At 35.5% G+C, this 27791-nt stretch overlaps 1 protein-coding gene across 1 annotated transcript in view; it reads right to left on the bottom strand.

The window, feature by feature from the left end:
• Positions 1-359: 359 nt before the first annotated feature.
• alms1 (ALMS1 centrosome and basal body associated protein) overlaps positions 360-27791 on the bottom strand; it is a 57065-nt gene continuing 29633 nt past the window's right edge. The window contains exons 6-14 of the mRNA XM_051928533.1: positions 25062-25205; positions 22648-23747; positions 21973-22075; positions 19897-20115; positions 17529-17761; positions 9866-10049; positions 7848-7905; positions 5731-5830; positions 360-1555 (exon numbers count right to left, since the gene is read on the bottom strand). Of these exons, the coding sequence (XP_051784493.1) occupies positions 1511-1555; positions 5731-5830; positions 7848-7905; positions 9866-10049; positions 17529-17761; positions 19897-20115; positions 21973-22075; positions 22648-23747; positions 25062-25205 (2186 nt within the window). The 3' untranslated portion in view covers positions 360-1510. The remainder of the gene's footprint in view (positions 1556-5730; positions 5831-7847; positions 7906-9865; positions 10050-17528; positions 17762-19896; positions 20116-21972; positions 22076-22647; positions 23748-25061; positions 25206-27791) is intronic.

The raw sequence follows: 27791 nt of genomic DNA on the forward strand, positions 1-27791 counted from the left end.
AGCTAGGTAAAATGGAAAAGAGGCAAACAGTAAAGTAGACAGATGGAAACGATCAAGGAAAATGTGAGCTCTAGGCCACCAACAGAAAGAAACAAGTAAATCGATAATCTAATCTTGTATTAGCTAGCAGATTAGTGATCTCAGTATTACCTGTGAATGTTACATGATTTACATATTGACTGACTACAATTAAAAGGCTATTATCATGAGCAGGACATATAAAGAATAAAATAAGCTGATATATTATGTGTGCTACAAACATTTCAGGAGCCAAGCAGCAAATGCACACAATTCATGTTTTTTCTGAGGTTATTATGCCATCCAATGGCAAATGAAGGTATAAAAAATAAATATGAACAAAGCACAAAATGTGGGTATTTATTTTTCCAATAAATACATTCATTTTTCATTGCTGTATAAACAAAAGAAATAAAAAATATATAAAAGAGCATACAATTACATCATTGCCAAAATATACAAAGTATTAAAATATTTTCACTTAATAAAATTAAACACTGGCTTTAAAAGTTTTTTTTTCACACAATTACATAACTTAATGCTTCTGAAGCAAAGCAATTAAATATTGTAATAAAACATTATTAATGTATTAATGTGCTGACTGAAAAAACATCTAAATGTTAGGTTTAACTGTTAGAAAAACACAAGACACACTGGATTTAGTGATCACGAAAAAAGACCAGGTAGGTAGGTGTTTGGACAGTGACTCCACTTTCATAATTTTGGCTCTGTACGCCACCACAATGTATTTGAAAGGAAGCAATGAAGATGTAATTGAAGTGAAGATTTTCATTTTTAATTCAAGGGGATTAAGAAAAATATTATATAAACCGTTTCATAAAGAATCTCAGTGATTCTGATTTTTTTTTTTAAATTATTGCTATTCTAAGTTGCATTGAGTAATTGCAGCTGGAGAAATATTTTTTGTGTATGTCTTCATTACACATATATTTTGAAGGGGGGGATTGGTTTCAATACAAACTGTAAAGTCCCTCAAGTTAAAGCTGGTAGTCTGTACTTTCACTAGATAACTTCAACTCCAATATTTTTGGGAAAACGTTAAAATAACAATATCTGTATCATGTCCAAATATTTATTAGAGAAGACACTTATAAAAACATCGGGATTAATAAAGTATCTATCTATCTATCTATCTATCTATCTATCTATCTATCTATCTAAAACTTATATTCTTCGGAAGAAGGCAGCGGTCTAAAAGTTACAAAGTAAGAATGTTCTTCTATAGCGACTGCAGAGACCCAGACCTACATGTATTACAACATTATTTAAAATCTCACACATTTGTTTTACATAAACATAATCCAACAGTTTGTCATTTGTTCCCTGAATGAAATTAAAATGATTCGTATTCACACCTTAAAACACAATAAACACCAATGAGGAAAAATACTGAGGTAAGAAAATGTTAAAGAAACAAGGTCTACTTAAAGCAGTAGTTAAAAGGCCCACTGTCATCCTCTAGGTCCATTTTTCATTCCCAAGGTGCTTTTCTTCCTAAAATGCGGTTGGTAATTTTCTGCAAAAGACAAAACAAGTTTTGAGTTATTTACTGCATATACTGCAGTATTAAAAAATTCTAATCGTGATCACTCTTTGAAATGCTCTAATCACTTATGACATAGATTCTCAAACTATGGGTCGTGTGTTGTCTGAATTTGGGTCGCACAGAGTCATGATTCACAACAGTGTCTAATTTGGAAAGGGATGCATACGGTTTGTGGAGTGTCTTGCGATGGGTTGCCGTGGGTAGTTAAAGCAATCACTACTGCTTTTCTTACAACCTGCGTTGGAATGATGGATGGCAGTGATTCTACTTGGGGACCCCAACCCCAGGACGATGTTCAGCAGCGATTCTGGGTCTTGAAGACACAAAAAAGTCAAAATTGAGTTGAAAAAAAAAAAAAAAAAGCTTAACAACCATCGACTTGTGGTAAGATTTTATAAGTATAACAGTACTCCTTGGCAGCAATAAATAGATTAAGTATTAATACATGAACATAAGTAATTATTTATAATAGATGTAATATCTCTTGTCAGGACTACTTGTGTAAAAACATGACTGGCTGAAAAATTCATTAACATTATAAAAAAAAAAAATTACTCAGATGGTCTTTTTTCAAGCTTAGAATATTCTGACTACTTCTTGCCTAAATCTACCTCCCCAATATAAGGATTTACTACGCATATATACAATAAGAGCTACATTTTACAGTTTACCCCCCATTTACAAGGGAGAAGATAAAAATCTATTTGTCTTAGTTCATCATCTTAGGAATTAGCTTAAGTGTCACTTATGATAAATAAATGTAAGCATTCTGAAGTGAACTCATAACTTTGATCAAGTGTAGATTATTATCTGCACACGTAAACACTGACATGAACAAGCATGTACAAAACATGGAGACACACGGTATGTGTTTGACTTTCGGATAAATTTAATGTAAAAGACTTTTGACTAGTGATTCTTTTCTTAACTATAGATTTGGTGTTCTTAGTCATAGGTTGGACATTTCTACTACATTTATTTTGACCTCTTCTTTCCAGATCTTGCTTAGGTTGAGTCTCTTTGTCGATACGGTCTATCTGACTCTCAGACCCATGCTCCTTTATATGCTCCTCAGTTCTTCATCTCCTAGTTTTACAATGCCTAAGACCTACCTTATTTTATCTACTTGCACACAATATTCAGTATTCAATATATTCAATATAGTGCTGTCACTGTCCTGCTCCACTGACAGACTGAGGAGATCGTTCTTCCCCCACACAATGCGACTCTTCAATTCCGGTGGGGGTAAACGTTAACACTATACAAGATTATTGTCTGTTATACCTGCGTTTTTATCACTCTTTAATTTAATATTGTTTTTTATCAGTATGCTGCTGCTGGAGTATGTGAATTTCCCCTTTGGATGGATGGTTGGATGGATGGATCTATCTGTCTATCTATCTGCATTACTTTACCCTTCAACTTTAAAGTCATTCGTGCATTCAGAGAAGCCCTTCCGTATGCCCCTTTTGTTGCTGTCTGAGTATTTGTAGCCTTTCTCCTAGCTTCAGAGAGTTCTAAGAACTCTCTCATTAACAGGGTACTTCTCATCCACAGAACTGCATGTTTTTTGCTTATCACACTATTCTCTGTAAACCTTTGAAAGTATTTCTGTAACTAGCATATCTGGCACCAAAATCAAAATCTGGTCAAAATTAATTAGATTAGCCATCCTTGCCCTGAACAACTGCTGTAAGTTTTATATAAGGAGTTCATGTTACGGTTATTGAGCAATGAGTGGCCATGTATACACTTTGCAAGTATTTTGTATTTAAACTGCCCTCACATATTTTAGATATATTTAAGATTACAAAAAGTAAATCTTACATAAAATATTAATTTAAATAAACGTAGCATTATCAATTTTTTTGCAAAAATAATGTCTTAACATAAAGCACTGAACTTTAAATAAAAACTTAATTCTAATAGACACACATTTCCATTGTTATGAATGTTATGAAAGCTTGAAATTTATTGGATTGGATCACAACAACACAGGAACTCCTTATTCAGTAAATTGTAATCTAATGGCAGTAGTCAGAAAAATATAGTAATTTAACTGAGCCTGTTCATACGTCAGGGGAAATGCTAGGATTAGAAATTATCAATACAGCTTAACAGCACAAATAGTCAAGATCTCTTATATCATCTTAATAAGCTTGCCATAAAAATATTTAAGTTATCTTATCATTTCCCACTTAAAAAATAGCAAGTAGCTGGCTGTTTCAGAACTTTGTGCAATTTTATATGTGAGAAACAGGTGTGAAGAGTGCATATTAATTATATTTTTAATGTTAGGATATAATTATGTGTGTCAAAAACTGAAAGCACAATGCTCATTCGGATCTGATTAAGATAAATATTTTGAAACAATAAAAAATACTGGCAACATGATTTAATATAATCCATTCTCTTCACCATAAAAAATGAAACACAACTTACTGTGCAACTAATTCTAGTATACTTTTCTATCACTACCAAGAACCAAGTGCTATCTTGTAAACTGAAAATATCAAAAATAGGAGAGTATTTTCTTGTGGATTGTTCCTTACACATTGGTTTTATTTTTTATTTATTCATTATTTATCTGCACTATTTTAGACACAGTGCAACCAGCTTCTTCCAGATTTTCCAGTATACTTCATCATTGCTGACCAATGCTCCCAAGTGACACTGCACATTGCCAGCTCATCCAAATACACTAAGCATTCATGCTCCATTTGTATTTTTATGAAATTGTGATTTAGATACCCGGGTTCTCCCTGCGTGGAGTTTGCATGTTCTCCCCGTGTCTGCGTGGGTTTCATCCGGGCGCTCCGGTTTCCTCCCACAGTCCAAAGACATGCAGGTTAGGTGGATTAGTGATTCTAAATTGGCCCTAGTGTGTGGGTGTGTTTGTGTGTGTCCTGTGGTGGGTTGGCACCCTGCCCGGGATTGGTTCCTGCCTTGTGCCCTGTGTTGGCTGGGATTGGCTCCAGCAGACCCCCGTGACCCTGTGTTCGGATTCAGCGGGTTGGATAATGGATGGATTTAGATATGAACAGCAAAAAAACAAATTCAATTCAAGTGTTTAAAAATGGCTAACAGAACAGTAAGGTTGGATAGCCATTTTGTCACCTGAGAACAATCTGTAACTACAATGTCAACACAGCTGTGTTGACCTTCTTTGGATTTGTGTAGGTTTCAAATTCGTAGTCAATCATGAGATTTTATATGAGGTTCCAGGACACATCTGTTTCTGAGCTGTAGCAGAAAAAGGGGTATAAGCTATACTCACATTGCCATAATGTACAATAGTAACTGTACATTTTCAATCTTCATTCAGTGAAGACATAAATAATTATTTCTAAAAACCAAAGCATTTTCTACCTAGCATCTGCTCAGATATAATCTACTTTATGTAATACAGTGCAAGTTCCCAAAAATGTACTCATTTCCACAAATAATTAAGGTTAACACTAGAATTACCAGAGTCAACGAAAAAGCTCGTAAATAGCCTCTTTTGTCTTTTTAGGTCGTTAGCCTCCTTTGTCTTTTAAATGTGTCGATAATCCCAAGCAGCAAGCTGCCTGCTATGCCATTCCCCCTCTCCCCTCCCCACTGCCTCAGAACGACATTTACAGACACAAATCAAATGTATGTTTTTATTGTATAATATTAACAATAAGAGCAGCTCACAACTCAAAATGGTAACTTTGCCAGGGAGCCGGTTTCAAACTCACGACCTCCGGATTATAAGTCACCTTTTGTAAAAGTATTTATCTGATATTTGGCCATCAGCCATCACACATTATACAGTTCATGTCTACATTTTGTTATTTATTACTAAAACATGAGAAACGTTTCTGTTTTAATAATGTGTTTACATAGATTGTTGTAGACACAAAACATATATCAAATTATTTCTCCTTACAATTCTGGGTAGCTCACTTCCAGATAATCAATCAAGGCAGGAACTGGGAGAACTTCTTGCCCGTTCTGTGGAGGTTGGGGGGATGGTATAGCAGGCTGCTTGGGCTTATCGACACATTTAGAAGATAAAAGACGCTGACAGGAGAGGTGTGAAGGGATTTAAACTGGGCCAGATTTACGAGTTTTTTCGTTGGCTCTAGCAATTCTAGTGTTAAGGTCACAGTGTTGCCTACCCGTTTGTATTGTTCAGCCTTCTTTCTGTTACATCGATATTCTGCTTGTCTCCTCTCCTCTTCTTGCCGTTTTCGGACCTCAGGCAACTGGGAATATTTTCTAGCCGCAGAAGAAATAAAATTATATATGTTATTAATAATATATTTGGCTTCACAAGTGTTTGTGATTTAATTAGTACAGGTAAAAGAGAGATTTTGGCATCTAGTCTTGGGTCCAAATTACTGATTACCTTTGCAGTCTGTTGCTGCCATGACACAAGGACCAGAGTTTTATTAATAAAAATCAAAGAAGCCATTACGAGGCTAAAAACAAAGAAAAAAACCCAAAAAACTAAGAGACACTGGCTAAACCTTTGGATTACCAAAGTTAACCATGTTGGACATTATTAAGAAGAAAGAGAACTGGTGAACTTAGTTATTGCAAAGGGACTGGTAAGGCCTAGGAAAATGTCAATTGCCGATGACAATAATTCTCAACATAATGAAGAAGAATCTACAAACACCTGTCCAAGGGATCAAAAATAATTTCTAGGAGGCAGGTGCAGATTTGCCAATTATTACCAACATCAGGAGACTTCCTGAACAAAAATACAGAGGTTATACTAGAAGAGGCCAACCACTAGTTAGCCACCAAAACAGGATAGCCAGATTATAGTTTGCAAACAAGAATTTAAAAGTGTAATCTGAAATCTGGGGAAAGTTGTTGTGAACAGATAGGATCGTTAACCTATATCAGACTGATAATAAGAGAAAGGAAGTGGAGGTAAAATAGGAACTGCCCAAGATCCAAAGCATACCGCTTTACCTCCGAGACATTGTGGGCAAGTGGGGTATTATGGCCTGGGCATGTATGGATTACTTGTTTTCACAGATGATATAATTGCTGAAGGTAGTATAAATATAAATTCTTAAGTGTATAGAAGCATCTTATTTGTTCAGGTTCAAGCAAATCCAGATTCACTGGACAGCGCTTTATCCTATAGCAGGATAATGATCCAAAACATACTGATATGGCAACACAGGAGTTTCTCAAAGCTATAAACTGGAAGGTTCTTGAATGGTCAAGTCAGTCACTTAGTGTAAATCCAATTAAGTATTCTTTCCTCATGCTGAAGACAAATCTTAGGAGGCCCATAAAACATGTAGAAACTTAAGATAGGACCTAGTAGAGGCTTGGTAGAGCACATCACCAGAGAACATACTCAATAGCTGGTGGTGTCTATGAATCACAAATTTCAAGCTGTCATTGCGCGCAAAGGATAGGCAATAAAGTACTAAACAGGACTACTTTAAATGCACATGCCATTACCATGTCCCAAACAATATGATGCCCTAAAATGGTGCGTGAATATCTGTATAAAAAGTGTTGTCATTTCTACATGTTAAAACTAAAATATTTAAATATTCCCATTAGTAAAATCTGAGAATTTGACATTTAATCATGTATGAATTGTTTGATTACAAAACTGAAAACCATTCAGCTCTGGGCAATTAAAAAAAACATGTCTTTATCCCAAATATTATGGAGGGAACCATATATCTTAAGTATAAATGAAAATCAAAAGGATTAATCAAAAGAATATTTATATAGTTTTTTTTCCAGCCCACTGCACCTTGCTCACCCCCTACTATCGAGTAAACAATATATGTCAATCAAGACCAACACTACTGGTTTCCATAACAGTAGTTGTCAGTGTGCATACACTATCAATCTCCACACTAATTTGATGCACATGTCTAATCGTTTGTGGTTAAACTGGTCACTTGTTGGCTGCTGTGGATTTTATCTGTATGAGATTTACCAAATCAAATTCCATGCCAACAACATCTTTACAGCAATAAGTTTTCTTTTGCTGTATATAAATGGAGTCATTAATTTGGATATATTTGATTTCAAAAGTTTTAAAACTAAAATATTTACTGTATAGCCATACACTGCGCTGTAGTAGAAATGTAAAAAGTAAACGCTAAATTCACTGCTGTGCGGATTTTATGACTACAATGGATTCCTTTAAAGACCTTTAATCTGGGCAAACAAAAAAAACATTTTCAAAAGTAACTTAATAGATTTGCAGTAAAATTTAGTCAGTACAAAGTTTAAAACAGTAGATTCTTACCTTTTTGATCTAAGGAACATTTCTTTCTTGGTAATTTCTCTTTTCTGTGAAAGATTTTCTTCAATAATAAAAAAAAAAAAGGTCAAACAATCTATCAAAGAAGTAAGATACCCCAGTACATGCAGATGAAAATGTAATATACAGTAGCATGTATGTCCAACTTTAACATTTTTAATTTTTGAGGTAAAAAAACATTAATTTTATTGTAATTAACTTAACCTATAAATTTCTAGGATTTATCTGGGTATTTTATCAGAAATAAAGGGCAGTGTTTCTTAGATTTTCCAAGGCAAGTAATTTAAATACTGACTTAACCTTTATTTTTTATTCTTAGGCTGACAATAAGCTTAACCATTTCCATTTACAATTTAAAAGAAAACTAAAGAAGGACATTCACAGCTCATGTTCTTGAAAGAGGATGTTCTGAAAGCATCAAAGCTGAAGCATGTCAAATGGTTGTTGTGTTTGATCTGCTAAGGGCAGCTGAAGGTGTTGTATTTGAAAGTCTAACCAATGCAACGTATTTGCAAGACAAAGGACACCTTTCAAAAATCATTTATATTTTTTTTAATTGACAAATGCCTTTATCAAAGGGGCCTTTCAAGATCAGCATTTCATACAATTGGTTTGGTAAAGAATTTGGCTGATTACAGCATTTGAGAAAGGATGACTCAAACTATTGACCTTATCACTCTAATGATTTTGGAAAAGGCAATGAAGAAGGTGTTAATAGGGTACAAGTAAAAGAACCAGTAATCAGTTGAATGTTAGTGAAACCGAGTATGAATTTATATCTGGGAAAAGAACAAGACTGTATCTTCTTTGAAAGCTTCAGCAAATTTAGGAGAGACTTTTGGCAGCATGCTGGAATGGTTATGTGCCACACATGCAAGAAATGAAGCATTGTCTTTAAAGGTGTAAATATCTGACATAGGCATATGATTACAAAATCTATTACATAATTTAAAACTTGCATCATGACATTATTCTGTTTGAATGACACATTTTTTTTAATGTTTCAGAGACAAGTAGTGAATATCATGTAGAAAATCTCTGAAATTTGAAGAAAAAAAAAAAAAGTGACAAGCTAACACATCTTTAAATATATACTTGAAAAACTATTTCATTGTATTTTCTGAACATGCAGTGCACACAAAATTGCAGTGCTACCCTTATTTTTTATTTTTATTATTATTTTTTTTTTAACAGATTTTTTTGGCCTTGGGGAAATTAGGGAACACTTGTGGCAGCAGTACCAGCTAGCTGCGGTACTACACTACAGAGGATCGAGGATAAAGCAGACTACAAGATTGACATGTGCCATGGGACACAAGGAGTACACATTAAGCATTTGTAATGTTAAGAAAAAAAATGAAAGATCCTTTATAAATTGATTTAGACTATATGTTCACATGATACTTAAGTTACTGAGTAATAAATTACGGAATGTGCTCAATTCTTTTTTGAATCACCCTGCATAAAGTAATTAATCTGTACTGTAAGGAAACTATTCTGTACTATACAAACCACCGGGGATCTAAAGACATGCACTTATTTATTGAATTACTTTTTTGGTTTTAAAACGCTTGGTTTCTGCTGGACTAGGGCCATTTGCTTTCCATTTCACCACTATGTCATTACTATCTGAGTACGCTTTACCATATCTGACTAACAGATGCATTATATGTAGGTCTAATCCAAAGTGTTGTGTGTCTTACATATATATGGCCATGATTATGGTTTGTGGGTTGACCCAAGAATTTAGTTACCCAAGGAAATTTTTCAGGAAGAAATCACTGGGTGGACTTGTAACCTAACCTACTTTCATTTTAATATAAGAGACTAAAACATAAAATTATTATGTCTTTAGTAGGACAGATGTTTAGCTTTTCTGAAGAATTTTAAATGCATGTGTGAGTATAACCACTATGGTGTAAAGAATTGTTCAATGATGATATTTCCTGCCACAAAAATCAAAATAATATCCATCATTTAATGTGAATGAGAAGCGTGCTTACCTTGGTCCAAAAGTCTGCGCAAGTTATTGGCTAGTCGGTTTCTCTCCGCATCACAGCAAAACAGCTGTTCTCGTTCATTTTGAAATAAAGCTTCTTCCTTCCTTTCTTCCGCCTTCAACAATAGTCTCTTCATTCTTTCTCGGGATCTAGAGATAAAATCTGGGCGGTGCAATTCCAGGGATTCCTAAGAATAAGATATATTTAGTAAAAATTCAATATATTGGCTAGATGAATTATAAGCAATACTGGTATATAAATGAAATGAGCTAGAGGTACTATTTCAAAATAGTTTTTAATACAACTTGCAAAGTGTAGGGTATTTATAAAACAAGACAAAATAACATATACTTTAATATCCAAAAAATGATTCAAATTATGTAGTAAATAATTGGAATGTAAAATTCATACACACATATCACCAATTTTCCTTTACTGAATATCTCTCTCTCTCTCATATATATATATATATATATATATATATATATATATATATATATAATAAAAAGAAATCCTGTCCCCTGTCCTGATAGTCTACGATACGTGATCTTTCTCGGAAGATAATTTACAGACCCGCGAGACGAAAGAGACCTGCCACGGTGCGTCTCACGGGAACATAGAACGAGAGTCTTGCAAGACACACCCTACTTACAAGCAATATCAAAAAAAATAAATCAGTAGTGTAAAGGCAGTCATGCAGCACACACAGCTCCAGGGCTCTCAGTGCATATAAAGTGTATAAGGTCATTACGGTAGAAATGAATAGGGTAGAAATGAAATGAATAGGGTAGAAATGAAACATCGATGATTAAACGAAGAAGTGCGGAGAAAAGAGACTCAAATGCATTGGACAGAAAAAAGAGCAAAAAAGAATAATCGAGGTGCAAATTCAGAAAATAAGGAAAGTAATTATCAGCCCAGAACAAGTGGAATTGAAAAAAAAGCACGTCCAATCCGGCTCAGAAGTAAATGACAGTGAGTAAAAGACAAAGTAGAACTTCATAGAGACATTTACAAACATTGACGCTAAACACATGCAGAGCAGGTTAGACTATGAAACCAGGGAAATTAGAAAGGCTCAAAAAAACAAAAAAAAACAAAACGGCGCTATACACATGTGGAGAAAGTTAAAGGATATGGAAGTAGGAAAATTAGAAAATACAAAAAAAGTAAAGATCGCAGTAGCACAAACAAACAAACTGCCTCATTTAACTATGCACCAGTTTAACTTTGGTTTTGCACAATAATTACTACACTATTGCACCTTAACACTTAATTCTACTTTATTCACATAATTTTACTTATTTATTATCCATCCATCCATCCATTTTCTAACCCGCTGAATCCGAACACAGGGTCACGGGGGTCTGCTGGAGCCAATCCCAGCCAACACAGGGCACAAGGCAAGAACCAATCCCGGGCAGGGTGCCAACCCACCGCAGCTTATTTATTATGTTCTACTATACTGTTATCTTTCGATCTATGACTTTTTGTTAATCTAACTGATATTCTTCTAATTTTGCACAGTTTTTGATAAGCGGATCAGGATGCATTTCACTGCGTGTTGTCCTTTATAACTATGCATGTGACAAATAAAGAATCTTGAGCATTTCAAAAACGGAGTTTACCGCACATGCATTTATTGGTTACTTTGTTAATGTATATATATTTATCTGTCTGCTTATTTAAAAACCTAAATTTACAGCAGGAGTCAAAAATGTTCTGTCTAGCCCTTGTACAAAAACCTAGACAAAAGCTGGGGTATCACCTTGGTAAACCCATGTACTTTTGGAACTGTGAGAGGAAAATAGCACGACTTTACAGACAGGAGTCCAATGCAGAACTCTACTTACTTTTTTACTTTGAAAAAAAAAATTATTAAATGCTGATGATGTAGATTGTTTTGTCTGTGCTGAAATTCCAAACAGAGAAACCTATCCTGACCTCATTAAAAAGATTCAGCATATTGGGACTCGTTTGATTACAAAAATTGTTTTTACAGAAGTTCTGAAATAAAAGTGAAACTAATGAAATAGCAACAATTCAAAGAAAAAAAAAATCTTCAAAGTGTGTATCCGGAAAACCAAATATGGGGGTTGACGAGCGAAGCGAGCAGGGGGCAAGCCCCCTAGTATATATATATATATATATATATATATATTCATAGCATTCGTAGTCTGAACTCTAATGGTTGGTCTGCAAGTTAACAAGCATCCGCCATGGTGCCCTCTCAGTTGTGAGAAGCAGATCATAGAGTGTTGCACAGTTTACTGTCAAATAATGCAAAGAGTACGTAATCCGTGTTTCGCCCTTATTTGGGCTCATCAGGTGTACAGGTGATAGCCAGCATGCTTTATGTTTGAGCACCATGACAGCAAGACAAGCACATTAGTGAGTCTTCATTGTTTGTTAATTTTTAAAGTTGTGTTTTTTTTTTTTTTAAATTATAATTTTCTCAAACAATTAAAAAAGAAAAAAAAAACAAACACTATGTTCCTCCCAGGCAACGCTGGGTATTTCAGCTAGTTTTTCATAATCTTAAAAGACATGTTTGATTTAAAGACATGATTAAATACTTGACATTTATTGCTAAAACAAACAATTGATTCTTTATCACATAGAGAGTTAAACAAGTATAACATATAGTGAAATGTGTCTAAATTTTTTTGAAAGACAAAAATTTCAGTTTTTAGAACTTAAGACAAATTTAGAGTTGGGAAATGTTTACTTATTACAAGTTAATCTGAGTAATTTATTTTATTGACAATATGTATAAGTCAATTAGTTGTACTGGGACAAGGAAATATGGGCATCAACTGCCTTACTTGCTAAAGGTCCGTTATTTCTTGTGCTAGTAGTCCAAGACCAAGCAACAACTCAACTTAAGAAAGAACAATGACAGTTCATCATTAATTTGACAAACTAATGTTAGTCAATGCATACAACTTCAGGGACTTGCAGTCACAAAACCCATCAAGCATTATGATGAAACTAGCTCCCTTTTAGGGGTTGTTACAGGATGACCAAGATTTAGTTCAGCTGCAGAAAAAACAATGTATCAGAGTTAGCAGCCTGAGAAACTGCCAGTTAACTGCACCTCAGATTACAGGCCAAATAAACCTCAAGGGCATCATTCAAGTTTTAAAGATAAAAAAAACACCACTGAGGGAGACACATAGAAAAATGCAGTAGACATCAGGCCAGTGGAAATATGCCCTTTGCTCTTATGGGATCAAATTTGAGATTGGTAGTTCTAATAGAAGGGTCTTCATGAGCAAATAATTGCTAAACATGTGATTCCAACAATAAAGTAATGGGGTAAAGTGCTGGTATGGGAGTGCTTTCCCAGTGACACTGTCAACTTAGAATTGACTACACACTTAATCAGCATGGCTACCATGGCATTCTGCAGTGACACACCTTCCCATTTAGTTTGGGCTTAGTTCTGTTGTCATTTTTTTTTTTAAACAGCAAGACCACCCAAAAGACATCTTTAGGTTCTTACAGAGCTATAGTATGTGGCAGTAAAGAAAGAGTGTAATGAAGTACTGCAGCAGATGACCGGGCCTCGACAATCACTCGACCCAAAGACACTAGATATAGTTTTGGATGAGTTGGACCAGACAGCAAAAAAAATAGGAGCCAACAAGTGCTCAACATATGAGGAAACTTTGTCAAGACTGTTGGAAAAAATATCCCAGGTGGCCGAGAGAATTTCAACAGTTTGTGAAGCTGTCACCAAGGCAAAGGCTGGACAGTTTAGATTTGTGTAACAAACATTTTAGTTTATTTTATAGTTTTGATGACCTCAATATTATTGTAAAATGTAGAAAACTGTAAAACAAAGAAAAACCCTCCTATGAGTTAATGTGTCCAGACTTTTTACTGGTACTACATTACTTGTCAAAAGTTTTAGAACACCTCAGTTTTTTTCAGTTTTTATGGGAATGTACACAGCTCAATGTCTTAATGTTTAATGAAATCAACGCATAGAACAAATAAACAATGCCAAATAAAAAAAAAGTCAAGGATACATTAGGTGTACAAAATTTTATCCAAATAACACCCAAACTGTGGTAACCCTTTGATTGAGAATACCAGTCACTCTGTGCAAGTCACCAACTCTGCCTCCAACAAATGAACTCCAGACTATCACACTTCCACCTCCATGTCTGACAGTTGGTGTCACACACCAAGGAACAATCCTTTCACCAACCTGATGATGTTCAAACACCCTGCATGATGAACTGAACATTTCAGATTTTGATTCATCTGTCTGTAAGACTTTTCTTCTAGTCTGCAGTAGTCCACATCCTTTCAAGGCCCTATTTTGTCCTTTAAGGAATGGCTTTTTTATTGCTACTTGGCCTGTTAAATCTGCAGCACAAAGTCTCCTCTTCACAGTAAAAACTGAGAAACTGTTAAGCTGTTCTTGAAGCTGTCTTCTGACTGTATTGTGACTTTGACTCTGCCAGATCTCTCCCTATTAGAGTTTCTTTTAGTTTCCAATTGCCTTTGGATTGTGTAGGACACCATATTTAGTGACACTTCGATTTTTAAAAAAAATTTGTCTAAATGAAAGGCTTACACTTCTAAGGGTAATAATACTTGTCGTTTCATTTGCCAATTGCTATTTTCTTGCCACTATCACTGGTTATTGTCCAAGTAGTACATTAGAGCAGGCATGTCAAACACGCGGCCAGCATGACAGATCCTAGTTAGCACTGAACTAGTACAAAATGATTACTATCATTTGTGATTGAATCATTCTGCATCTTCAGTGTTATTTATTGACTTTTGTTACTTCTGCCTTCTGACAAAAGCACGTTTTCCCATGGCATTACGGTACCGGAAACGTCATCTGCTAGTATAGCCACGAGCCTTGACCAAAGCTAATGAGCCGCAGCGTCACAACTGAAGTGCTAGGCTGCAGCAGCGGGCAGCAGGGGTGGCCTTAGGCATGTGCAAACTGTGCACCTGCACAGTGCCACCAAATCCCAGGGGCCGCCACGCCAATGTATATTGAATATAAAACAGAAAGAGAAAATAACGACACAGCTGACGGCAATGTGGCCGAAAAACATTCTGTTTCTTGATAATTAGTACGCTGTATTTACAAATGTCACTAGAGTCTGAGCAGTAAGCTATATGTAGTATTATAATGTTCTGCCGTATTGAGAATATCATGGGCCGCCACTTGGTTTTCAAGTTACAGACACGCGTATATAGAAGCGTGTCATGAGCACGAGGCGGCTATGCAGTGTCCGCAACGGATGTGGCCATCCGCCGTGCATAAGATACCGTATTGCCATTGTCAGGTGAAGGGGCCACTGATTCTTTCTCTGCCCAGGGCCGCCACGAGCCTAGAGCCACCCCTGCTAAGGCTACACTACTGACTGGGCTGCTGAGACTGGCCACTGGGCAGAACTGACCATCACGAGTAGTAACAGCCAGCATTTTTTCACATTTTTTTGCTCTAGTTTCATATAATTTTGTGCTAGTATTGTAACAAACAGTTAGTTGGTGTGCCAGGCTTGTATGCTTACCTGCCACCCTCGTATGTGCAGATCCATAAGTTGGCATCGAGAGTACTGTCAATGTTCAGAAGCACTTACTATTGTGAGCAATTGTTTTCGTTAATGAAAGCTACCAAAACCCCACATCGCTCAAGACTTACTGTTGAGCACCTTTCATCCCTCATAAAAGTTGCAGCTGCACAAGATTTCAAGCCTGATATTGACGAACTGGTTACTAACAAGAGATGCCAAGCGTCGGGACAAAAGAAATAAATCTCACACTGTAAGGCTCCTATATAAGCAATGAATATAATATAATGAATATAACATAATAAGGACCTAGCTAAGAGGCTAAGACTCTAATTCTACACTGTTGTATGGAGACTGCATGGAAATAAATTGCTTTTCTTTAAACTTTAAGTGTTACATTTTTTAAAGTTTTCAGTATTGGAAAGAAAGCTACAGTAACTTTGTATAACAGTATAATAGTATTTGTTACAGTGCGGCCCGCTGACGCACGTATGGCAGTCGATGCGGCCCACCAATGGTAGTGAGTTTGACATGCCTGCATTAGAGGGTGTAGTAACACAGTGTGTTCCAAGTCAGCTTTAAGGCAGAGGGTTTTTAAGTAATCCAAAGAAGTTGGAACACCTGTGCAAATTGTTAATTGTTGCAGAACATTTGTAGGTTGTAACCTCTGCCAGTTAACTACTCATCTTTTTCACCAGGTCATTCATTGCATTTCAACTGATAAAATTTGAAGAAAAACTGGAAAAACTGAGGTTTCTAAAACTTTTGAACTGTAGTGTATACAGTCATCCCTCACCTATTGCGGGGGTTACATTCCAGAGCCCCCGGTGATAGATGAAAATCCGCAAAGTAAAATGTTTATATGGTTATTTTTATATTGGCACGCTTGGGTCACAGATTTGCACAGAAACACAGGAGGTTGTAGAGAGACAGGAACTTTATTCAAACACTGCAAACAAACATTTGTCTATTTTTCACAAGTTTAAACGTGCTCCATGACAAGACAGAGATGACAGTTCCGTCTCACAATTAAAAGAATGGAAACATATGTTCCTCTTCAAAGGAGTGCACATCAGGCGCAGAGAATGTAAGAGAGAGAGAGAGAGAGAGAGAGAGAGAGAGAGAGAGAGAGAGAGAAAAGCAAACAATCAAAAACCGATAGGTGCTGTTCGAGCTTTTAAGTATGTGAAGCACCGTGCAGAAAGCATATCGCTTGACAAAGCAGCCACAAGTATGCCCAGCAAGGAAGGGAGCAATGTGAAGGTAGTCTTTCAGCATTTTTTAGACGAGCGTCCGTATCCTCTAGGGGTGTGAACAGCCCCCCTGCTCACACCCCCTCTGTCAGGAGCAGAGAATGTCAGAGCAAGAGAGAGAGAGAGAGAAAAGCAAACAATCAAAAATCAATAGGTGCTGTTTGGGCTTTTAAGTATGCAAAGCACCGTTTGGGAAGCATATCGCGCAACAAAGCAGCCACAAGTAAGCCCAGCAAGGAAGGGAGCAATGTGAAGGTAGTCTTTCAGCATTTTTCAGATGAGTGTCCATATCCTCTAGGGGTGCAAACAGCCCCCCTGCTCACAATATATTTGAGGAGTTTTATTTAATACGTAATATATGCTCTGATTGGGTATCTTCTCAGCCATCTGCCAATAGCGTCCTTTGTATGAGATCAACTGGGCAAACCAACTGAGGAAGCATGCACCAGAAATTAAAAGACCCATTGTCCACTGAAACCCACGAATCAGCGAAAAATCCACGATATATATTTAAATATGCTTACATATAAAATCCGTGATAGAGTGAAGCCGTGAAAGACGAAGCGCTATATAGCGAGGGATTACTGTATATGTTAATCTGTAACAAAAAACAACGTATCTACTATATTTTTTTTTTACATATCCAGCTAACCGTGCGGTTTGTCTCCTGAATATTCTTATTCTGAAAAGATATTTTTCTTAGGATTTATGTTAAGGTGAAGTTTTCTTTTTCCCCTTTTCTGACGCTCTTAGTATTTTAAATATATATATATTTAGTTTTTGGGGTATCTTGAGAGAGTTATTTGTAACAAAACATGACCTACTGTGCAATCAAATTAAGGAGGTTCTAGTATAATACATCCTTACCTGTAAAGTTACACGCACAAGAGCACAAGGCCGCTGACTTGTAGTTGGTTGTCTCGTTTCCCTCCACAAGTTTCTCACTGGCTCTTCCTGCATATGCTTTTCTCTTAGTGGTGGCCTCCATGACTTTTCATTTGTAAAATGAGCAAACCAAGAGAGACTTGGTTTAGACTGCATGTCATTCCTGTCCTTCCCTACACACATCAATTCCTCAGCGGGAACAAACCAGCTAACCCCTACAAATGAATGGCATATTGCAAAGTTACTTTAAGTAGGATAGAGCATGTAATCTGATAGACAGTAAACCACTTCTTTTTTTTTAAGCATCAATATGCTCAACCTGTCACTTATTTAATACTGTTATCAAAAGTAGATATTCGAGCAACAGTCTCTGATCAAATCAAAATAAAAAAAAAAAACAGGTCCACACAAACAAAGTGATCATATGCTTTACTTCAATAGCCTGTAGATATTTAATATAACACTGCCTTCCAGCTAAAGAATTTTATTATGATGAAAGAGTTTTAATTCTTAAAACATACCTCGCAGATCAATGCAAAGGAAAAAATATCAATACCACACAACTGTAATGTATACCAAAAGAGTGGATGATTATATTTTGTACCTTGCACATTTTGTTCTCATCAATGGAATAATAAGATCAACTCTTTTGCTAAATGATAAACTGGTAGCCCTAAGAAGATTGTTTATAATAATGAATATGCTACCCAACATCTTTTGCACAACTGAGAACTATGGACTTGCCATCAGATTTTAAGGTCAGGAAAATAAATATTAGATTAAAAATCTAAAGCAACTAGCTATTTTATAACCTATAATTTATAGTAATCTATAATCTATAATTTACAGTAATTTATAAGAAGAAGACAGAAAAAAACAATAGTCAGTGACATACTACATATAAAAATATCTAGATTCACAACAACACAGACCACATTACATCTACAAAGAGAAAAGCAATTTGAAATTGTACATTTTTAACAAAAAGAATTCTATGGAACTTCCAAAGTTCCAAAAAAAAAAAAAATATATATATATATATATAAATAAATAATACACATACACAAACAGCATACAGTTGTGCCCATAAGTTTACATACCCTGGCAGAATTTATGAAATACTAGCCTTTGTTTGGAAAATATAACTAATCATGCAGAAAGCTTTCCCTTTAATTAGGGAGTTTGCTCAGGCAAAGCAATTTACTATCACATAATCATCTGTGCCCTTTTTAAATTAAAATGATAATTGAAATCATCCAAATGGGCCTGATCAAATGTTTACACATCCCTTGAATGTTTGGGCTGAAAAAATACACACAAGTTGACACACACAGGTTTAAAGTAAGGGAGAGTGTCCACACCTGTAATTTCTCTAATTATAATAAGTGTCTGTTTATAAACAGTCAATTTAAATTCATCCAGAGCTGCACTGACTTTGCTGGATACAGAGCCAAGTAGAAAGCAAAAGAACTGTAAAACAACTTATCAGCACACATTTGTGAAAATGGCTTACCTGGTTGAATTAAACAATGTTTAATGTGACCCATTTCAAGACTCCTCGCCACTGCCAAAGCAGTAAATGCTGCATTAGATCTTACATATTCCATTATTTTGTGCTCTCACTTTAATAACTTTAGTTCAAAAGATAATACCTTGTTCCCACAACATAAGAAGCTGACTGGATTCTCCAAATAACAGGCACTTGATTGAGTGGATTATAATGATTCACGTGTCATTCCATCTGTTTATCATTTTTTTTATTTCTCTGTTATATTGTTGGAATCAGAACAATCACTAATATCTTTCACCCACTTAAATACACGTGAAAATTCCTCAGAACTAGAAGGCGGCATAGCACATACACAAACTAAATACAACACCTTATCACTGTGTCATAGATAACACTATTCCTGTCAAAATAACTGCACCACTGACAGCTGTGGTATAATAATTTACAAAAGCAGATGTTAAGTGTTTCTTTGCAGTGATGAGCTACTATATAGGGACAATATATTTCACTTGAAGCCATCTTATATAGGATCTGTACATAGCTAAAGCTAGCTATTTGCAAGTGCATGCATTGACAAATAACTAATGTGACTGATAATTAAACACCGCCTGAATTAGTACTTAGCCATGATGTATGTGACCACAACATTCAGAGTACAATATCAGAGGAAGGTCATGTAGTAAGACTTTACTCATGTCTGTAAATTATAAGACAAAGCGTTTTTAAGAATATGTTGGATACCTAAATCCAGACTGCCCCTGAAAATACAGAATATCAGGTCACACTGTCTTTAATTTTGCTATGACTTAAAATACTAAAAGAAACCAACTTTATTCTCACCTCTAGGATGTCTCTGTCTGTTCTTTCTCTTTTTTTCATAAAGGAACCCTCGAGGAAGCTCATTTCTTTCAAACAGCAGCCTGTTGTGGGTTGCTTCTTCATTTCGAGCCTCAGCAGAGATATGAGTATGGGGCCCATTGTCAGAGTCTGGGGAAGGGAAAGTCATTCCAACATCTTTGGTGTTCTTCTTGGTTGCATTACTGACTATCTCAAAATGACCTGAAATGAATAATGAAGAATAAGGGTTCTTACTCTCAAGTCTAAAGGGAGCAAAAGTTTCTGCATGATTTTGCTCCATCTAATTTGTTATTTAAAAGCCAATTACTGATGATAATGCAATATTTTCATAGGCTTTATTTTAATATTCCTAGCCCTTATTGCCTAATTTTACTCTTATACAGTAGTCTTAAATACCTCTTATTTTCATTAAACAGCTGCTAATTCACAATGAGCTTAAATATATATGCAACCAACAGCTCATTAACTTTCTTGCTTCAAGCTGCACTAACATGTGTTCATCATAAACTGTTGTAAAAATGTATTTACAAAGCAATGAAGGGTGGGTTGGGGGTATTATGAAGTGTTAATCTGGTCCACTCTATGTAACTTTTGGATGATAATCGCGAAAAAGGACAAAGTAAAGTATCAAAAACATGTGCAGTACCAAAGTTAAATTCTGTGTTTAAGACTGGTTCCTAATCAAGGAATGGGATGGAATCAAAAACCAGCAGTCACCATGGCTTTCCACGACCAAGAACAAGGGCTTCTTAAGTAATGGTACAATTCAAGGCAGTGCTTACATTTGAGATGTTTTTGTAGTTTTACATGCCTGAATCCAGACTGGGGTATGACTGAGGCTGATGTGTCTTTTTGTTTTTCTTTCTGACTTAACAACCAGAATTCAATCCCAGCCTTTAATGTGCTCTCTTATTTCTTCTCTCATTATACAAACTGTGATCTAGTTTTCAACACTTACAGACTACAGGTCTTTATTCAGACTTTTTATCCATTTACTTTAAGTACTATACTTTTTTGTTAGCAGTCTGTACCTTCAAATGCCCTTTTTATACCAATGTTACTTTAATAAATGTATGTTTCATAACAAATCAAATAAATATCAGCATAATTCTCCACCTGAATTTATACATCCACATAAACAAAATGCACAATATTCAGTATTCTTGTCTGCAATCTGAGATATCAAAAATCTTAACAGCACCTCATTTTGTTTATCTTAATTCAACATTAATGGGTTTTTGGCAAATTAAAGAAAATTATTTGGGCAGTTTCTTACAGAAAAAAATGTAATCTTTTCTAATTTTAAGCAAGTAAACATTGTCAGTCATGTTGGATGGATTACAATTCTTCCAGCTGCTTAAGATAACATAGTATGAAAGCAGAATGGTGTAAGTTACCACAAAAGGTTTTTCATGATGGAAGTGGCTTTGAAATAATTACAAATCCAAAACTATTTAAAAAAAATAAGCAAAGATTTAACCCCAATGTGAGTTGAGTATAGGGCGTTTCCAAACATGTGTCCTAGCAAAATAGCCACTCCTTAACATCATTCACAATTATGGCCTTGTCTTGGATATATTACCGTATGTATCTTCATCAGGACAGATGCGTGAGATGTGTGATTTTTAACTGATGTACACCATACTTTACAAATATTTATTAAGAGTGACAAGTGCATCTTGTCAATGATTTCTACTCATTACCCGTGATTCTAATTAAAATGTCCTGTTCTGAATGCTGTCTTAAATCATCTAGAAGTTCACACCTTGAGATAATCTGATTGAGTTTAGAAATGCTACTTATGTTCTTAGCGTCAGCCACAGGCATTGATGATTATATTCAATATTTTTAAATCCAATCCAATGGCTTATTACTAAAGGAACATATTAATAAACAAAATGAGCCCATCTATATTTGACAAGTTGAGCCTGGGAAGAAAATGGAAGCTGCCCATTAAAGTAGCTTGAGAGATACATTTATCAGATGCACTCAGTTATTTGAATATAAGATACATCAGCTTTCCCGCTTAGCCATGCAAACTCTTCAACAATTCCTTACCAGCTTGGATGCTTTTGTGAACAAGTATTGTAGGTTTCTTGTTTTTCAGATGATGTGAAGGCTTGTAAGATGTTTCTACTGTTGGCAAAGGATTTGACACCATCTAAAAACAAACAAAAATAACATTTTCCCCCTATTTTGTATCAGCTTATATAAAGAATCTATACCAACCGAAAAATATATTCTGCAAGTATTTCAATGTTATCTAATTTAATTTCAAGAAGATCTGCTACTCTGGACATAATTCTTTCATGGACAATCATTTCAGGTGTTACTTGCATGCACAAAAGTACCTACTATATATGTCGTCTGTTCTCTTTAAGACTTTTGAAGGAAATGTACAAAGGTTTCTCTCTTTTACTGTAGGCTCATTTTCAGTTCCCAGCTACCTCTCATGCTAATGTACAATGATATTTCAGCTTTCCCAAGTGATTGATATACATACAGGTAAGTACTTCTGAGCCTGAACTGATCAGTGTATTCTGCTCCCACAAACATACATTCGATTACTATATCAAAGCTTTAATTGGACTTTAACATGGACTTTAACACTTCTTTGGAAACAAAGAAACAGCCATAAACTCATACTCAACTTACAGTCATTTCTATTTTCTCTGACAGCATCCCAGGCCCATATTAATTATGCTCTTTATGTGATCTGGAATGATAAAATACCTTATTTCCTGAGAAGGTTGCTGAAGATGTCAATGGCTTCCTGGATGCTTTACTTGTCCTGTTTTGTGTCCTTTTCTCCAAATTCTCCTTTTGTTTATCAATAACATGATAAAGTTTGGACAGGTATGGATTGACAACAACTTTTTCAGGGCCAAAGGCCCTAATTAACCGAGCAGTGTTGATGGTAGAAACAGAGCTGCTGGTATCAGCTGGTGCAGAGAAATTTGACTCCGTTTGTACAGCTGTGTCTGTTTCAGAAGTGATGACACTATTACTGCTCTCTACAGTCTCATCTGATGTTAGGTATTTCTGTGGAAATTGCATACTTTCTGATGAGGTTTCGTGGAGAGTTCCAAGGTCTGAATCTGTCTCAAACACCATTCCATGTTTAGCATGAGGAGACGTCTGTATAGTTTTTGAGTCTGGAAAGCTTTTCACCCAGGCCTGCTTTTTCCTTTTGTCTAAATCTCGTCTCTCTTCTTTTTGCATTTGCAGGCTTAAAGGCCTCTTTCCACTATCATCCCTGATTGACGAATATTCCTCTGTGCACAATTCTGAATGTCTAGTAGGGTGTTGGAGCAATCTGGACAGACGTTCTAACCTTTCCAGCAAAGTTAGTTCCCCTGTACTAGTATCAGCAGATTTTTCCTGGTGTTGCCTTTGTTTAAACTTTTCCCAAAGTTGATCTAAACTCTTGGATGACTGCAGACTTCTATCAAGTGACTGACTATGTTTGGCATGATACCCATCATGGTAATATCCACTATGCGTCAAATGAGAAGTAGTAGACTGGCTTCTGAAACTATTATCTGCCCTGGTTGATATTGGACTCTTTCTTCTAGAGCTGAGGTGGTCATGCAGATTACCCATGCTGTAGACCATTTCACATTTTTGAGCATTACACTTATCTTTATCCATGATTCTAGCAAAGTCTGGCTCATCAACTGCAAATTGCTGCTCATCTGTCTGAACTTCAACAGTTTTATATGTAGTTCTGACAAAAGGCCGAATGATATTTTGCGAAGACGTTCTACTGTTTGCATCCACAGAGCTTTTCCTGGACATATCAGCATTTTCAAAAACACAGCTCTTCTTTAAACCTGTTGTAGTTATATAAAAATTTGTTAATTTTTAAAAATATATAATCATATTAGAACACACATAATCTATCATCATTTACTTCTCATAGGCCAAAGACTCATTTCAACTGCTACCAAATAAATAATTGCATCAATACATTAAAATATTTTATAAAATAATTTGAGCCTAAAAATGCTAATTTGGTTATACTCAAATATTACAAGACTCTTGACATAATAAGCAAACACAGATGAAATCATGGAAGCTTAATAAAAATCAAGGCTATTTATGCTGTTGTATTTGAGCATGTAACATGAAATCCTTTAGAAGATTAACATAACATTTCAAACCTGTTTATTCGAATTCATGGTTACAGAGGTGCAGAGCCTCTCCCAGCAGCACTGGGCCTAAGAAAGGAATCAATCCTGGACAGGCACCAGTCCATCAGAAGGACCATGTGCATGCATGTCTACTCTTACATTAAAACAGGAGCCAATTTGAAATGATCAAAGCACCCAAACCTGCAGCTTTTTGGCAATATAGGAGGATAACCCAAGCAGACATGGGGAGGACATACAAACTCCGCACAGACCAACTACCTGGTGCAAGATGTAGACCCAGGACACTGGGTCCATGAGGAGGCAGACTGTGGCACCATGTTAGGAGATCAAAATGTTCAAATCCTAGGACCATCACAGTCTTTGTACTGTCTGACAGGTCACCCTGTATATGTATGGGTTTTTCTCCAAGTGGTCCTTTATACAAAACATGTGTATATTAACACACATAGCAACACTTAATTAGTCATACAAGACTGAGAGTAACCTGAGATGGATTAACTACTGACTGATGCCATATACTAGTTGTATAGACCTATCCATTCCACAAACCTAAAGCTAGATAAAGTGAAACATGGAAATGAATACATGGATGTAACTGTTTTGTATGTTATGTCTTTGTATAATTTAAACAACTGCATTAGTATTCTATTACAATGTGTTGAAAGGAGACCGGTAAATGTAAGCAGTTTTAATGTATGAACATCTGATGTGTATGGTTAATTATAATAATAAAAGTAGTTGTATTTCATTTGGAGACCAATTAACACCCCAAAATATTAAACATACTACTTGAAAAGCTATGGAAAATGATCAATACTTAAAATATGTTTGGCAAAATGAGCAGTGTGTCATATACTTGAAAAAAATGCACAGAGAAGAAACAAAAAAAAGAAATTGTAATTAGATTGCAGAGAAAAACATAAAATGAGCATTTTATATTTATGACCTCAAAAGACTTGTTTAAATTAAAAATAAAAACAGTTACCACTATACCTGCTGAGATTAAACCCTTTTGCTCCCAAGGTGAAGTTGGAATAGGCTTCTGGGAAGATATTCCCTGTGTACTTCTCATGCTGACCTGTGTTTCTTTGTCCTCATGCAACTCAATGAGCTTTGAAGGAATAATGCTTTGTGGCCCTGCTTAAAAGGGAAAAAAATGTTTAAAGTATTATGAAAAATAGAACTTAATGCTGAAGGCCAGCGAGAGAGTACCAATTTCTTCTACACTCCCCTATTCAATACAAAAGCTGCACCTGTGCTGGCTAACATGAATAATTTAAGAGTTCAGTCCCAAGGAATCATGTTGCGAAGCCACAAATATAAGAGTTTGTCATACTACCTGCATATTGTATAAGTAAAAAGGGACAGAGCTCGAGAAGGCACTGCCTTATAACAGGAAGGCAGCAATAAAAATATAATAGGAAACTAACTCAACAGTTGCCTTTAAACTTTTGACAATACTTCAAACATTTGCAGATTGCACCACTGATGGTGTAATCTGACCTGACAGCGTGCTACTAAACACCTGCTAAGAGGTCAGAACACAGAACAGCAGGGGAAACTAAACACTACACATCTCAGCTTTACCTTCATTCATACAGGTTAATGATTAACAAATAAAGCTGAATTTTTCACATTTTTATTTAGTTGCCTTATTACTACAAACAAATGCTTTTATTGAGAACCTCTGGATGAATGGAGTGTTGCCCTGGCTTGGTTCAGTATTTATATCTACGGCTCTAAGAACAGGTTTCAGCTCCCTGAGAGCCAGTAGTGGAAAAATACTTGTTTCAGAAAATAAAAGAAGAGCTGCATAAATCACAAGAATGCCCAACACAGAATTCAAAGATACAATCTATAATGAAGGCATGCTAAAATCAGAGACCAAAACTGATCCAGGGACTGTGCACGTGTATTTTTAATAGAAAATTATTAAAGATAGCAAATGACTAAGACTACAAAGAAACTCTAAACAAAAAACTAAAGATGGAAAAGCTTTTATGACTCTTACAACACACTGAACAATTAAACATGTATGAATCCAGTAATTACTGAACTCATGAATATATATTTTTTTTTATTTCAATACCTTCCTCATTAAGCTTGTATTTAAAGATAAGTCCAGTGGCATGTATCAAATGTACTCTGAGAACTGAACAACAGCCATTGCCTTGTGACTATTTTGTTCATTTTATTTGATACAAGTCAGAAATACATACATTGATCAAACAAATAAGACTTTCATGTGTGCCCCTGTAGTGTTAATCAACTCATAGCCGACAAATGTCTTTATCATTTTCAGTAGACATTGCACACAAAACATTGTGTACTGCTTCCTAAAAAGTTTTGTTTGAAAGAAAAAACTAACAGTTAAAATGGAAGGATATTTGCCTTTGGACTATATTTGGTATTCAGGCTATAACATATTTTTTTTTCCTTCCACTCTAGGGTTTATACTGCATGTAAGGATGGATAAAAATGGATGGATGATAAAATGGATGTGACAGGTCCCAAAACAATAGACTCATATAAACAGCAACAAGATTTTCATTTATTACTTTATATTAAATATACAGTAATGGAAGGTGGCATAGTGGTGTGTGGGGAGGCCTCTCATTTCCAAGACATTGGGTTTAAATCCTGGCTCAATCACAATATGAACACCGGTTCAACATTCTGAACAACAACATTTTGCGCAGTTTTCCCTCACACAAGTTTATTGTATTAATTTAACAAAAAATCTGTAAATTCAACCTGCATAGGTGAACAGCCTTTGCCATAGGTTGGCATTCTGTCTAGGGTTCGTTTCTGTTTTGTATCCAAATCTCTTGGCACAGTGAACACCTATGTAATTAGCAGGATGGATATGATGGTAAGCATTGGTCTACATTTCTAATTAACTAATCTGCAAAGTTTTATGCCAGAACACCCATTGGTTCATAACATTGGTATTTAATTTAAAAATGGCAGTTGGAACATGAGATGGGCAGGTTCGGTAAAGGTAAATTTGAAATAACCATGTTTAAATACATAATAAAAAAGTGTAAGAATTTAATAAATATCAGATCAAAATAAGATGTCCACCATGCATTCAAAGAAATAAAACTATCTACATAGTAGGTGAGAGTAAGAATATCTGAGTGTTCGCTAATCTGTTCTGATTATCTCATGATAATCAGGATTTTAGTGATCTTCAAATTAGGCACAGCTGTCCTTTGTTGGGCTATGACCTTTTTTGTCCTTTTTATGTAGAATCACTTGCTGAATTAGATACTTAATGTGGACCCACTATGAAAATCAAGATGTATGAAACATGAAAGGGATCCAATAAAGATGAGCCACTAATTAATATTTAAAGTAGTTTAATGAAACTTGACCTGCCCTTTACTCACAGTACAACCATCCTTTTGTGCTTTCCTGTGCTTTTTTTAAATAACCGTTTTCGTTCTATTTTCACAATGATTTCCCTTAGCTTTGAAAGATAATGATGATAGAGATTTGTTACACTAATTCACTCTATCCATATTAAAAAAAAAACTTTATTTACTTTTAAAAAATGCTTTATTTTCTAAATCCATATACTGGCTCCTGATTATTGTGATCACAACTTTTCCAAATTTAGTCTCCTGCAATTCAGGATCAATATAAAGTACAGTAATCCCTCGCTACTTCGCGGTTCACTTTTCTCGGATTCACGACTTCGCGGGTTTTTAAATACAAGTT

This window comes from Erpetoichthys calabaricus, chromosome 5, assembly GCF_900747795.2.
Source record: "Erpetoichthys calabaricus chromosome 5, fErpCal1.3, whole genome shotgun sequence".
Lineage (NCBI taxonomy): Eukaryota > Metazoa > Chordata > Cladistia > Polypteriformes > Polypteridae > Erpetoichthys > Erpetoichthys calabaricus.